The sequence below is a fragment of the Trachymyrmex cornetzi genome, unplaced genomic scaffold (assembly GCF_001594075.2).
Source record: "Trachymyrmex cornetzi isolate Tcor2-1 unplaced genomic scaffold, Tcor1.1 scaffold188, whole genome shotgun sequence".
Taxonomy (NCBI): Eukaryota; Metazoa; Arthropoda; class Insecta; order Hymenoptera; family Formicidae; genus Trachymyrmex; species Trachymyrmex cornetzi.
The window spans coordinates 219,122-232,895 of NW_017296505.1; the positions used below are offsets into that span (position 1 = coordinate 219,122).

The 13,774-nt window shown below is 28.7% G+C and overlaps 1 protein-coding gene across 8 annotated transcripts in view; it reads left to right on the forward strand.

Moving 5' to 3' along the window:
* Nucleotides 1–13,774, forward strand: part of MESK2 (misexpression suppressor of KSR 2) — a 35,505-nt gene that overhangs the window by 1,459 nt on the left and 20,272 nt on the right. For 3 of the 8 annotated variants that reach the window (XR_001940013.1, XM_018504909.1, XM_018504911.1), the window contains exons 2-3: nt 5,499–5,879; nt 9,508–9,561. The exons of 1 other annotated variant lie outside the window; for it this stretch is intronic. Coding sequence is in view for 5 of the 7 variants with exons in the window: in XM_018504909.1 (XP_018360411.1) it covers nt 5,665–5,879; nt 9,508–9,561 (269 nt within the window). In the remaining 2 variants the exon portion in view is untranslated. Of the gene's footprint in view, nt 1–5,429; nt 5,880–9,507; nt 9,572–13,774 lie in introns of those variants that run through there. 4 more of the 8 variants (XM_018504910.1, XM_018504912.1, XM_018504913.1 and 1 more) reach the window with 4 other exon arrangements.

Genomic DNA, 13,774 nt, shown 5'->3' on the forward strand with positions numbered 1-13,774 from the left:
CTCGAAGTACGAGAGTAAACTGTCAGTGGCGATAAGATTTCTCGTCACATCGAGACTGTAATCTTTATTTTCAGAGCAATGTGTTAAAACCAGCTATGACTATATAATATAACGCAATATTAATTTTGAAAACGTTATATTAAAGTGGAGCATAAAAATACATGCAGAAATTTTTGCTAAGAATTTATATGTGCTATAAAGCTTTACTTTACATCGTTCATTGAAATATAATCAATAAGGGAAACAGTTAGATCAGTGATTCAATTATTACCTTATCAATTAATATAAACTTTCAGAACAAAAAGTTTAACAAGTCCACCCTAAGAGACTGAAATATGAACAAAAAATGTATACCCAAAAATGAATGCTTCTTTGTGTAATTTATTTAGGTACTGCAACAATTCGAAATCTGTTAATTTGTTAGACAGAACTGTTAGGCAAAGCCAATAGCAGATGCGTCAAAAATGTTTAACTCAAATTTTTATATATATACTCATTATATATATATATATATATATATAACTTAAACTATTATATATATATGATATTATATACTCAATTATATTATATATATAAGATTTTACTATAATTATATAAAAAATAATTCAACTCACATTGATATTCGTACATCACTATGTAACATATGTTTCTAAATATAATAAGATTTTCTGTTCATAGCTGGTATTAATATAATGACGTCTTATTTCAAACGATTGATAATAATACATAATCTTGACAATTGCAACCCTTAATCGCTAGATCAGTCATTAATTATGGATCAATGATACACTTGAAAATGATTTAAATCTACGTTTGATTATTCTGAAAACAAACTGATGTCTGCCGTAATTCAGCTACTAAAAACCTTAATGTCGTAAATCAGTCGCACGATTCAGTGGACGTCAAGACGGCTAGCCTCGGACGAAAAATTAGATGTCGAGAAACGGGGTTAACCCCGACGTTACACGCGAGTATCCATGCGAAAAATCAATACGCGACTCTCCGGGGACTCGCTTACAACACGCGCGCAGAAGTCTATCTGCGAATTGGTGATCACCGCATGATCACCCGATATGCATACATATTTTGCTCGGAAAAGTTCTGGCCAGATCGATTTCCTGTCTGCCAGCGTAAGGCGCTAAGACGTAAGCAAGCCAAACCCGTAGCTGATCCAGCTGCACTTAGCATCATCGATATTTGAAAAGATTGGCTTCAAAATGACATGCGTTTGCCTTGGAGAGTGGGGTACTTGAAATAGAAGATTCTCCCCCTTACCTATCTTTCATATTTCTCGCGGATTATTTATAGCATTCACCTTTTACCTTTTCTCTTTCTTTTATACCTCTCATGAATTATTTTATTTAACGCCATATAGAGATTTAAAATCGATATGACCAGTTTCAATTTGAATAATCATTAATGCAATTAAATGTCATTTTTTAAATTTAGATAAATCCTTTATTTTAACAATTAGTTATCTAATATCTAATTTTCCTTAAATAATAATTCGTTTGCAATGTCTTATTATAAAACTATGTCATTTTTTATTCTCGAAGGTTCTCCGTGTGTTTTATTTTAATGCACAGTTGTCATTCTTGACGCTCAGTAATAACGGTCATAACATATAATCTCGTAGCATTTTGAAATAAATTTTCTTGACCGACGGAAATCTTAATTGACAAGAAAAATATCATGTACGTTTTTAAATTGGCTACAGTGTTCATATTCTTTTTACCGTTCAAACGAGTTAATTTTTTTTTTTAATAAAACGAGTTATGGCTCCAATTTTTACAATCTATCGACGACTGATTTACGGCTCAAAGTATATTTGAAAGTTTTGCTCATTTCTCACGAGAACAAAACTTTTAAGTATATTATTTAACTAATTATTTGTGATTCGTCGATCAAGTGTATCATATCATGAAACGGCACCTGTATTTAAAAATTTGATATCTGCGCGTACAATAAATTGGATGTGTTCATCAATTATTCTTGACAATGTTGATAAGCATTATTATTAGGAGAAAATATAGAAAGTGCGTATCTTTTTTGATCGATGGATTGACGAAGTGACGTCAATCGCAAATCAATCCATACTGATTTGTTTATTATGCAAATCTTTCTTGCATACATTCTCTATTTCTGTCACGAATTTACGTCACATTTCGTATTAGCCTCGCGCGCAAAATAATATCAATTAATGAAATTCAGAAAAAACTTCCCGAATTATATAGTGCAGACTTTTACTTTATTCGTTGATTATGTCGCACACGCTTGATTTGCTAATAAAGATAGTTGATTAGAAGATACTTACTGTTTCTTGTTCGCACGTTTCCTATTTATCAACAGTATTCCACAAACATGCATAAATAGATACTTCACAGTTGGCATGTCGCCATGCATGATTCTTTCGACAGACGAACTCGATGAATTTTGTGCATGTCGACAATCGTTCCATGACACATACCTTACTTTATTTTTCACATTTTAGCGAAAACGAGGCATCGGTTTAATAACATTTTTAATCTAAATCGTACAACCTAATTTGTTTAATTAAAAAACAAAAGTCACACTATTAATTTCCTCTGTGTTCTATTTATTTCTTAATTGAGATCTATTTTTTCAACTAACATAACTTGAAGTCTCAAATATTTTCTTGTTAAATTATTAAGCAACAACAATTGGATAAATACGTTTTTTTTTTATAAAAAGTTTTTCTAAATGAGCTAACAAGTTTTTCTCTTCTATAGCTAGTGTTAAAAATATAAATTTTTTAATACTTTTTTTGAATACAATATTTTAATACAATTTTTTAAAATAAATTTTAATGGATGCTAACACTTTTAAAAAATTTGCGTTTCTGTCACATTTATTAAGTAATATGTACATTTATTTATTATTTTATATATATTACAACATGCGATAATAAAATGCAAATTAAATATGCATGACTTGATTTAGCAAACCCTCCAAAAATATAGAACAATGAAATATTGAAACAATATCAGCTACAACGGAAGTTACATTATCAAACTTTTGTGTCGTAATTATTTTTTAACTGATCTATTTTTGTCAACAATTTGATGAATGGCCTCGTAAATATTTTTTTAATATTAAATCAGTAAACAGTAACAATTGTGTAAAAGAAGTTTTTTTAGAAACAAAGAAAGTTTTTCTAGTTAAGAGTATTAGTTTTTAGTTCTCTTCTGCTGCTAGTATTAAAAATATACTTTAATGGATATCAAAACTTTTTAAAAAATTGTATTTCTCTTACATTTATGAGTTAAAACATACATTTGTTTATTATTGCATATGTAGCAAAACATATGTAATAATAAAATGCAGATTAAATCTGCATTGATTTGGTAAATATTTGATTTGGCAATAATATAGAATACGGAAATAGCAGCTTGCACGTATATTTAATGAGAATGACAGGAACGTTTGAACTTCTGTATGTGCATTCATAAATAAAACACAGTTTTATATCCAGACCTCCAAACTAACAACAGAATGCAGAGAAATACGTTTATATCTTTTCTTTACATTTGCACAATTTGGATTTCGAATTTAAATTGGAATTCAATAAAACTGTTTACACTATAGAGACTATATTAAATACGTGCTGAAAAAAGTTTGTATATTTCACAAATTTGCAGTACTAAAAACTATTCAATCTAATATAGCTCTCTTTTCTCGCTCGCTCTCTCTCTCTCTCTCTCTCTCTCTCTCTCTCTCTCACTTTCTCTTCTCCTTTTCTCATTTTTATGTAGTAATACTTTTGTAGTAATTAATTCTTTTTTCACGTTTTATATGCAATTACTGTAAAATATGTTTAGGACATTTTTGTAAGAATAACAAATAATTACATAAAATAAAGGCTAGTAAAGTATAAAATAACGTATTAAGTAAATAAAAAAAGAAGGGAGAGAGAAAAAAGTAACTAGGAAAATTTAATTGGCTATATTGAAAACGTTAATAAAAATAGCGATACAAACGATAAGACGTTAGAAAACTTCTTTTAAAATATTGAATAATATAAATTCTGTAATTATCTGCTTTAATAGTTAATAAAAGTTTATCGTATTCATTTGCAATTGCTAATGTAACAATTAATTAGAATGTACTATTGAAGTATTATGCTTGCAATTAATTTATTCTATGTTTCAATAAAAGAAAAAACAGATACTTTACTGTAGTTGTATGCAATTGTTAATGTGAAGATCAATTAGAATATTATTAGAATGTTATTAAAGTATTATACTCAGGTTTAATTTATTCTGTTTCAACAAAAGAGAAAATAAATACTTTTCACGACAAAATCCACAAGTAAATTAATTTCATATAAAATTAGTAGAATTCTTATTAAATATTTAAAAAAAATTTACGTGCATCACGAACCTGAGATATAACTAGAAATGAAATTAGCTTCTCTATTACAAAACAGTAACCACACAGAGAAAAAGATTTCTTTGGATTTAATATTCTTATTTATTTGACTAAAATTTGTTTTATTGAAACAACATATGCTTGTACGAAATATTATTTGTTTGAATAAAAATTTTGTTGTTTCATTTGGGAAATCTCTATTACTTGACAGAAATAACATTATTATTTGAAGTAATATCTTTCAATTAAATAATATATTATTTGATTACAATGAATACAAGCAATGAAACAAATTATTTATTTCAAAATGACAAAATATATTCATAGAGGTTAGGTTATTCCATGCAAATAATTGCTTTCTTAAAATAATTATTACATTTTTTTACCAAAAATATAGAAACAATGGCTTATACTACGTCTAACAACAGGATTAAACGAATGCTAAGTGCTACATCAATTATTTTTGTGCCGTACAGTTGATCACGCGAATATTGAAGATAGATATTATCTGTTGAAATAAATAATATATTTAAGACAAAGATATACATTGTTTCAAATTTAAACAATTACACTTATTGATTCAAACATTGATTTGTTTGGACCATTCCAAATAACAAATTTATTTGGATACAATCAAATTTATTACATTCAAAGAAATCTTTTTCTCTGTGTAATATATACATTTGTCTAGTTCCTCGACTTTATAAAACTTAATAAAGAAAACTTTTAATAACTCTTATGGAGTAATAAACGCTATCTTAGATGTTCTGATAAAAATGAGAAAAAACAAATACATACTTCTTACTTATTGAAGATAATTATTAACTGACATTGGTTAAATCTTATATTTAACAAAATTTCTTATATTTAATTAATGAAAGTAAAAAATCAATGGTAATTGACCACAGTTGTTGGTGCTTTTTTAATGTTTTTGAGGAAATCAATGTAATTTACGATTAAACTATCACCGATGCCTCGAAATGCGCTGCAATCGCTGTCACAGGATTTCCTTATCTTTGTTTTTTCTTTCATTTGTTCTTTTGCCGTTCGTTTGCCTTGTTGACGTGCGATATTGGTAATATCGGCTTCGGGCACGCTATCATCATCAGCGGCAACTGCAGCAACGCCTCAGCTCTTGGCACCTTCAAGGCAAGTCTTCGCTGAGAGGACCTCAGCCTACCTAGACGGTGAAAATCATCTCCAACCAGCACGACGATTTATTAGGTGTCAAGTGAGAGACAGTATTGCGAACGAAGCAGGACAAAAGGTTACGCCATGCCGGCAGGTACTGGCGCTTCGTACAGGTCCTTAGGCGACCTGGGCGAAGACGTTTACAAAAGCACGACCATCGTGGACCAGACACAGACTACCGGCCAGAGCGTTCTCGACTCCGTGAAGAAGGCTTTTAGCTTCACCTCACCGAAGACTGAGATGCGAAAAAAGGACCCGCTGATCGAGGATCGTCGCGAAAGCGTCTCGATTGTCCCAAGGTAATGCTTTAAAAGACATTTTCCGGGTACGGGATCGACAGATAGAGGTACAGTCGCGGATACATCGTTTTACTGTTCCTCGACCTCTAAACCTTCTCGTCGCTCTTTCAAGTATTGATAATTCACTACGACTTTTTTTATTGCGGTTATGGTATATATTATACGTTAACCCAAAGGCTCTACTTGTTGATTGGCTGTACTTGTTTGACACTGTTTTTACATATTTATCTATATATAAAATTTGTAAGGAATATATATAATTCCATGATTTACAAGTACTTTTAAAACAGAAAGTTGAGCACTTCTAATTCTTTAAATAAAAATAAAATGTACAATTTTTTATATTTTATATATCTACACTTCTTGAAATAAAAACTGATTTGTGAATTTAACATATTTGCTTGAACTATTTTATTATATCATTAACCTTTACAATTAGTCTGATAAAATATAATTTTTACTATAATTAATAATTATTTCATAATTTAATGGATTATATTAGATATTATGAAACAAATTAGATGTTATTTATAAATGATAAAAAATAAAAATTTAGAGTTAGGAACATACTAAATATTATAAGCAACTTCCCATTAAATAATTAAAAAAAGATTGCAGTATAATTATCAGTAACTCTTTATTTAATATTGTTCTATTATAAATTGTGAATTGTGTAAAATTTATTTTGTAAATTTTTATTAAAAAGTTACATTTTTTATGTTGTAGCTAATCTACTTCTAATATCTATCGAAAAGACATTATAATTTTATGAATTAAAGAATCATAATACAATTAAAAACTATTTTAAACAATGTAAAGAAGATTTATCTAGTTCACGCTAATGTACAATAAACACTGTAATACTGAGAGCTCAAAGACGAAACTGATGCAATAAGCAACTTAACAGTTAGTGCGGAGTCGTTAAAGAGTTTGTGGGCGACGAGCATTTCGAGGTCGAAGACATCGAAGCATGAGTTTATAGTGCTTTTATTAACTATTATGGTGAACAAATTTCATAAGATTGATCGTAGCTTTATTGATATAATTTTATAACTTTGGTTGCATGGCTACAGGCGAGCTGAAAACATCTTTATTATAGTAGATTTCAAATGCAAAAGAGATGTACCAAAAATAATTAAATTATTGAGTAACACATGAGGATGCTTTAACAAAAGTAATAATATTTTACAAAACACTACATATACTCTATGTAATGAAAAGTAAGACATATACATATGGTACGAAAATTTTAATGAAAATAAAGACATCTTAAAGACTTTTAAAATTTCATGAATAAAAAGTAATATCAAATTACAATTTTACGATGGCTTCAACGTATATGTCTTCTATAAATGTGTAAAATGTAGCTTGCTCGAATCGTTACTCACTTGAAAAATAAGGTCATATTATTTCCATTATTCCAGAACATTAACCTTCTAGAATAGGACCTACAGTTTTACTTCAAGATGATTTCTTACTTCTATTTTCACAATTGTAATCTTTTGAAACTTATAATCTTACATACATAAAAGTAATATATATTTCAAAAATGTTTTTGAATATTATTTTTTTTATAATAATTTTATTCTTTTATTCCTATACATTTTTCAAGGTTTATTCTTTAATACGTTTATATATCCTCTATGATATTTGTGGATGTTCGTGTAGTTATATTTAATTAAGTAACATGTTTGTTTTTAATAAACAACTTTTTATAAAAGCACTGGAGGAATTTATAACAAAATAATCGCCTTTAGCAATAAAAGCATCAACCGCGTCGAAAAATAATCGCAAAAATATTCTTGCGCAAAAAAGCATAAAATACTATTCATCAATGTCATGTAGCTATACTAGCGCTTGCAATCTATCTTTAATATTATTAATATTGATTTTTGCTTTGATAATGCCTAAAAGGTACTCATTTTGTCAGTGCACATCTGTCAAAATTAAACATCTTTGAAAGCTAAATTAACTATATATGGTGTAATTCGGGATATGACAGAAGGACTTCTATAATTTTTGCGTGCATGCTATATATTGCCCGGCAGCTTTAGCGACGTCTATTATAATTATATACAATTTTTCTTTTCTGAAGTAAATAATTATGCAAACAGAGCACATCTCAAATATACATTTCATACACCTCAAAATTTTCTAATAAAGAACGCTTAAAAATCTAGAGATATTCGCGAAAAACTTAGTTGAATCGATACAAAGAAATTAAATACTAGAGATGACTTTGTAAAACACCATAAAATATTTTACTTAAAGTATGTTTATTCGATGTAAACAAGTTGGACAAACCGACACCTCGTTCTTGCACTTTTAAATTAGTAGATTAGTAAGTACGGACAAACTTCAGGATCGGACATTAATGGTGCTGTTAATCAACTCATGTAAAAAACAAGAAAACCAAAGGTAAGTCACGTCTATAGCACCTGAAGAAATCGTTCATTTCCCTCACGCTTTGAGCTTCGCACGCATGCATCGACAGCACCAGCTTCTCGCATCTTTTTATCTACGCGTGAGTGCAATCACTGTAATTATCATCGCTTGGTTTATTGTTGTATTGTTGTTATCACTCTTTCTGTTACATGCACGCGAGTGGCCGTCTTCCTTTGTCCTTGCAACGCTCGAGTTGTGACCGTCCGTATCGCTTCGCGGCGTGCGACGGAAACGCGTGTGTTGCGGAACCGGCTTCTCTTGTTGTCAAATGACCATGGAAGTTTATAATTATTTTAGTTAATTTAAAAATTCAATAATTATAAATTGGTGTTTTCATCTTTGCAATAGAATTTTGACTTCAAACTTTAACTTCGTATTCTTATCGTATATTTACATTGTAATTGTCTAATTCTTACACCATTAAGTTATTTACAAATTTTGTAGTATAATATTATTACTATAATTTTAAAAAATGTATTTTTATATATATTTTATTATATTCATTTTATTTATCTGGATAATAATTTAATTTATACATATTCAATAAAATATTTTTATAAACAACTTAAATGTAAAGATACAAAATATTAGAGAGAGTTACTTAATACATAATTATATCTTAGATGTATTGTTATAAAAATAAAAATAATAATACAATAACTTATAGATATACATAACACACATATTGAAATATTTTAGTTAAAAAATTCAGTGTGAAATATTGAAATATTATATTGAGAGAAAATATTATATGTATTATTTATTAATCATGGTTATTAATTTTGCCTTAATTGGAATGATATCCTTTAAACTGAAGTTTAGCCCGATTTCTTTTAAAGTTTATTTATTCAAATACGCATTCGAGCATGAAGTTGCTCGGCCCGGTTTAATTGCCCGTAGAAAATGATAATTTTAAATGGTAATTTTACATTCAAATTGGCGGTGTGTTAAATACCGGAAATTATACCGTGGTAGAACAAAGAGAAGCTGGTTTTAATGACCAAAATAGAATGCTGGTCGAAGCAACTTCCCGCAAATTGCCACAAATATGACTATATTGTTGTTTGCTTATTGTCAATAATTTTTTTACGTTGTAAAATATTTGTGTTGTATAACGGGAGTAGAGGCGTGACTTGCCGCTAGGGCTAGGCGTGTGTGATTATTCGCCGCCATTTTGTTCTAGGGAGAGAAACAGGATGCCAACAGCAGCCACTGCCGAGGAATCTGCTCTATTGGGGTAAGTTTTGGTAAGAGAGAAAAATTGAAAGACTGTCGCGTTATTAGTATTATTATACAAATCCCTCTTAACGCGTATCGCAACCGTAGCTGCAATTTATGCTGATGCGTAGATACATAGTTGCGTAGTAGGGCTGATAGGATAGTAGATAGATTACATTAACATGCCGACACAAAGAGAGTATAAGCGACACTTTTATATTACTTTGGTCATATTTATCTATTCTGAGTTTTATTCTAACTGCACAAAATTTGACTTATTTAACACGAAACAAGGAGAAGTGGTAAAAAGTATAAAATCATTATTATATTAACATACCATTTAGTGTGAGAAATATTTTTTGATTATAACATAATTTCGAAAAAAGATATGATAAAGACTCTAATAGAGAAACTAACTTAAAAAAAAAAAAAAACATATTCATCTACTTCTTACAATACAATATCCAAAATAAACATACGAAATCTAACATTTGATGATTATTTGCGAAAAGATGATTTAGAACGTAGTATGTACAATATGTGTTTTGAAATATTAGAACGACTCAATATTACAATGAAACGGTCATTGTGGATATTCGTTAGAGTTTTTCAACTGCCATGGACAATTGACATTGATCTCAATGTGCGCAACGCTAACCACATCGTATTATTAAAAGCGTTATGTACGCGCGTTTTAGTAGCACAACTGCGTAATAATTTGTAAAGGTCATCAGCAAACATACATATGAAATTTACAATTGATTAAACTGTATATACATATATGTAGAAGCAATTGTAAAAGCACAACAAAATTGAAGATGGCTTTTAGATTTTACCATGAAAATTGAACTGGACGTTACATAGAAGAAACGACACGATACATTATCCTAAGCTGGCAAGAAACAAAGCCGCAGTATAATGTGCGACGTAGTAGTCATATATTGTTCTTCTATTATACGATATTGGTTTAACAGCGTGATTTAATATGACATCCAGCTTCTATTTAGAGCGGTGACCTATATTGAAGTTTAGCAATGAAGTTTAATTATTTAAGGCAGTTTCTAAACTTTCGACGTTTAAGCTATTAATCGAACTACTTCATGATTCTTAAAATCGTTTCACTCTTGATGGCTTCCTGATTTGAATGTAAATGTAAAGTTGAGATCAAGTTTCGCTCTAGGCTATATAGGATTATCAAATTTTGACAATATTTCTTTAAATTATGAATCGTGTACTTGTTTCGTCACAATAGAACTCGACAAAAAGTTCTTACTTTATAAGTTAAACCAAGTTTTCTTTCCGAGGTTCTAGCTTCTACTCATTTATATTCTTATTGAAGAAGTGAAAAAGCTAATGGAGTTAACGCTATTAAATAATAATAATCATTTCACACATACAGTCTCAAAATATTATAATATCAAATAGGAAATGTATAATTTTTAACGATATATCGTTAACGATATATTTTTAACGATCTATCGGATATAATAGAAATAAAACAAACTACAGAACGGTCAACAACGTAACACTTCCGTTACATAATTGCTTCAAACAATTAACGTAGGCGGAGTTAGCCAATCACAGAACTCAATGAGACAGTAAATGCGAGTCTTGGCTAACGCATTCCATTATTGCTAATTACATTTCTACACATCAGCATATATAATCAAAGAGTTTTTTCATAGTTTTTATCATTTGGAACATATGTATAAAAGATACTCAACCGACATCTAAATATTAACTTATACTAAAAGAAAAGTGTGTTTGATATTTACGACTACAATTGTGGAGTAAAATAATTACGAATTAAAATCTGTACCATTATCGTAATTACTGATAAAATGTTTTAATGTAATACTAATTATATTCATAATTTCATCAAAATATTATTATATATAAAAACAAAATATTATTATATATAAATGGTTATAAGTTGTAGTTCAATTATGGTAATTGCAGTTTCTTTTCTCAGTGTATAAATATATATCTAATAATAAAAATGCTTTAAGAAAAAGAATTAATATACATAGAAATATTAAATGACAAACTCAAATAAATATTATTGTTCCTTTTATTCAAATGTATTTCTTCTTCGAATTTATTTTAATGTGCATTTAATTTTGAACGCATTAAGTTTTAATTTTCTATTTTGCATTATTATAAGATGCTTATATAAACCAATAATGCTAACTATAATATTATAACGCAAATGATAACGTTGATGCTAACGTTTAAAATTATAGGAAAGTCTTATTTGAAAATGTGTCAATGTATTAAATGAACAAATTGGAGGAAGTTTAGTAGCACGGTAACATTCCACGTAATAGCCAGCTTAGGAGCTCTCTGAGGTTAACGACGTAATTCTACTCCGTCGACTTCTCCTCTTTCATATTAGTCTTCGAGCAAAGATGCTCTATATTTTGGGAGAAAGGACGAAGCCACATGCTTCTCTCGATAGGTTCTCATAACAAAGTAATTAACGCCGAAATTAAGATTAATTAAGAACTATTAAGATCATGATACGGACGCTCTATTGTTCGGTGATGTCATGTGTGCATGTCGCTTTAAAAACAATCATTCTTAAAAGTTTACGTGTCCCATCTATTTTAATCTTGAGTGCGCGCAAACAAGACACTTTTAGAAAAACAAAAGCTAGAATACCTTTAGTTGCATTGATACGGCTTGTTCAAATCTTTTCGAGTACAATATCTACGCGTGTACGTGGATTTTATAATATTTAAAAAATGTACAACTTTTTTTGTAATAAATAGTATTTAAAAATAGTGTTATATATAAATGTGTTATCTAACAAAATATTACTTCATGATATAAATTTAGTTTTATTATAAATTTAACAAATAAAAGAAAGATTAATTTTATTTATTTACTATACATAAAAATATAATTAAAACAGTTATCTGTGAGAAGGTTCGATACATTTAGCTCTGATCAATACCATATGAAATTTTTTAAATATAACTTTTCAATCTACTTTTAAACTCCAATATATTTTTATATTAATCAAAATATATATAATATATGTATTACAAGTCTTATTATTACATTTCTGGTCATGTTAATTTAAATATTCTCACTAACATGTATAACCTTAATAAATTTTATATTATAATAATATTATTAAAAATATTTTTATAAAAATTGTCCCATATCGCTCATAATAACCACTGATAACAATATTTACATATAAAATGAGCATAAAAAAAGTTTTAAAAGAAAATATATATGGAAAATATAAAAAAACCTACTTGTAATTAAATATAATTCATTTTGCACAATTTTTTTCTCTTGCACAAGCCAATTTCACAATTTACGAGCACCACCTTATATAGACATAAGATGAAGCGTGTAAATTTCTCTTTAATAGGTCACTGCTTTTTTACGTCATGGAGAAAACCGACAAATATCGATCGAGGCATAATCTGAGTCACTGATAAAATTCTTTGTCAATTTCGTAGAAAGCCTTTGTTAATTATCACGTTTTTTTTTCGCCGTTAATTTTGTTTATCTTTTACTGAAAATTAATTTCCACTTATATCGATTCAACGTTTGTATTATTAATTACTTAAGACAATAATAAATTATTCTGAAAAGAAGATCAAAATGTAACAATTCCTTGTGATATGACCGCATACATCGTACATGTCGGTATTTGCTCTACTTTCGCTAGAAATTCACTCAACATAACTTGGCATTATGCCTGTTCCATCTCGATCCTTTGGTACCAAGTTTAAAAGAGCTTTACTTTCTAATAAATATGACATATCAATTGACATTCGAGTGCTCCGCAAGTTTTTATTTTCTATTCTAATCTTTTAATACAAATTAACTTAATATACACATATACACATATTTGCATAGCTATATAGAGATAGACAGAAATTAAACAACAGCATTTTATATATGAAACTGAAGATCAAAGGTAAATAGATCAAATTTTCACTACAAATGATGCATGGAATGAATAATTAATGTGATTCAGCTGAAGCATTAACATATAGAATTTAATTTGAAAATTATTTGTATATGCAATCTAAAATACTACCTATATATGTATATATGTATATAAGTACTATATCTTCTAAAGTATTTGCTATTGTGGATTGCGAAGGGTGATTTTTAATTAAACGTACGAATGTTATTAATAATAGTTAGTTCATTCCTTGCTAGACGTCTGTCTAGCTGAAATAGTCGATGCTTGGGTACGGCTCTGT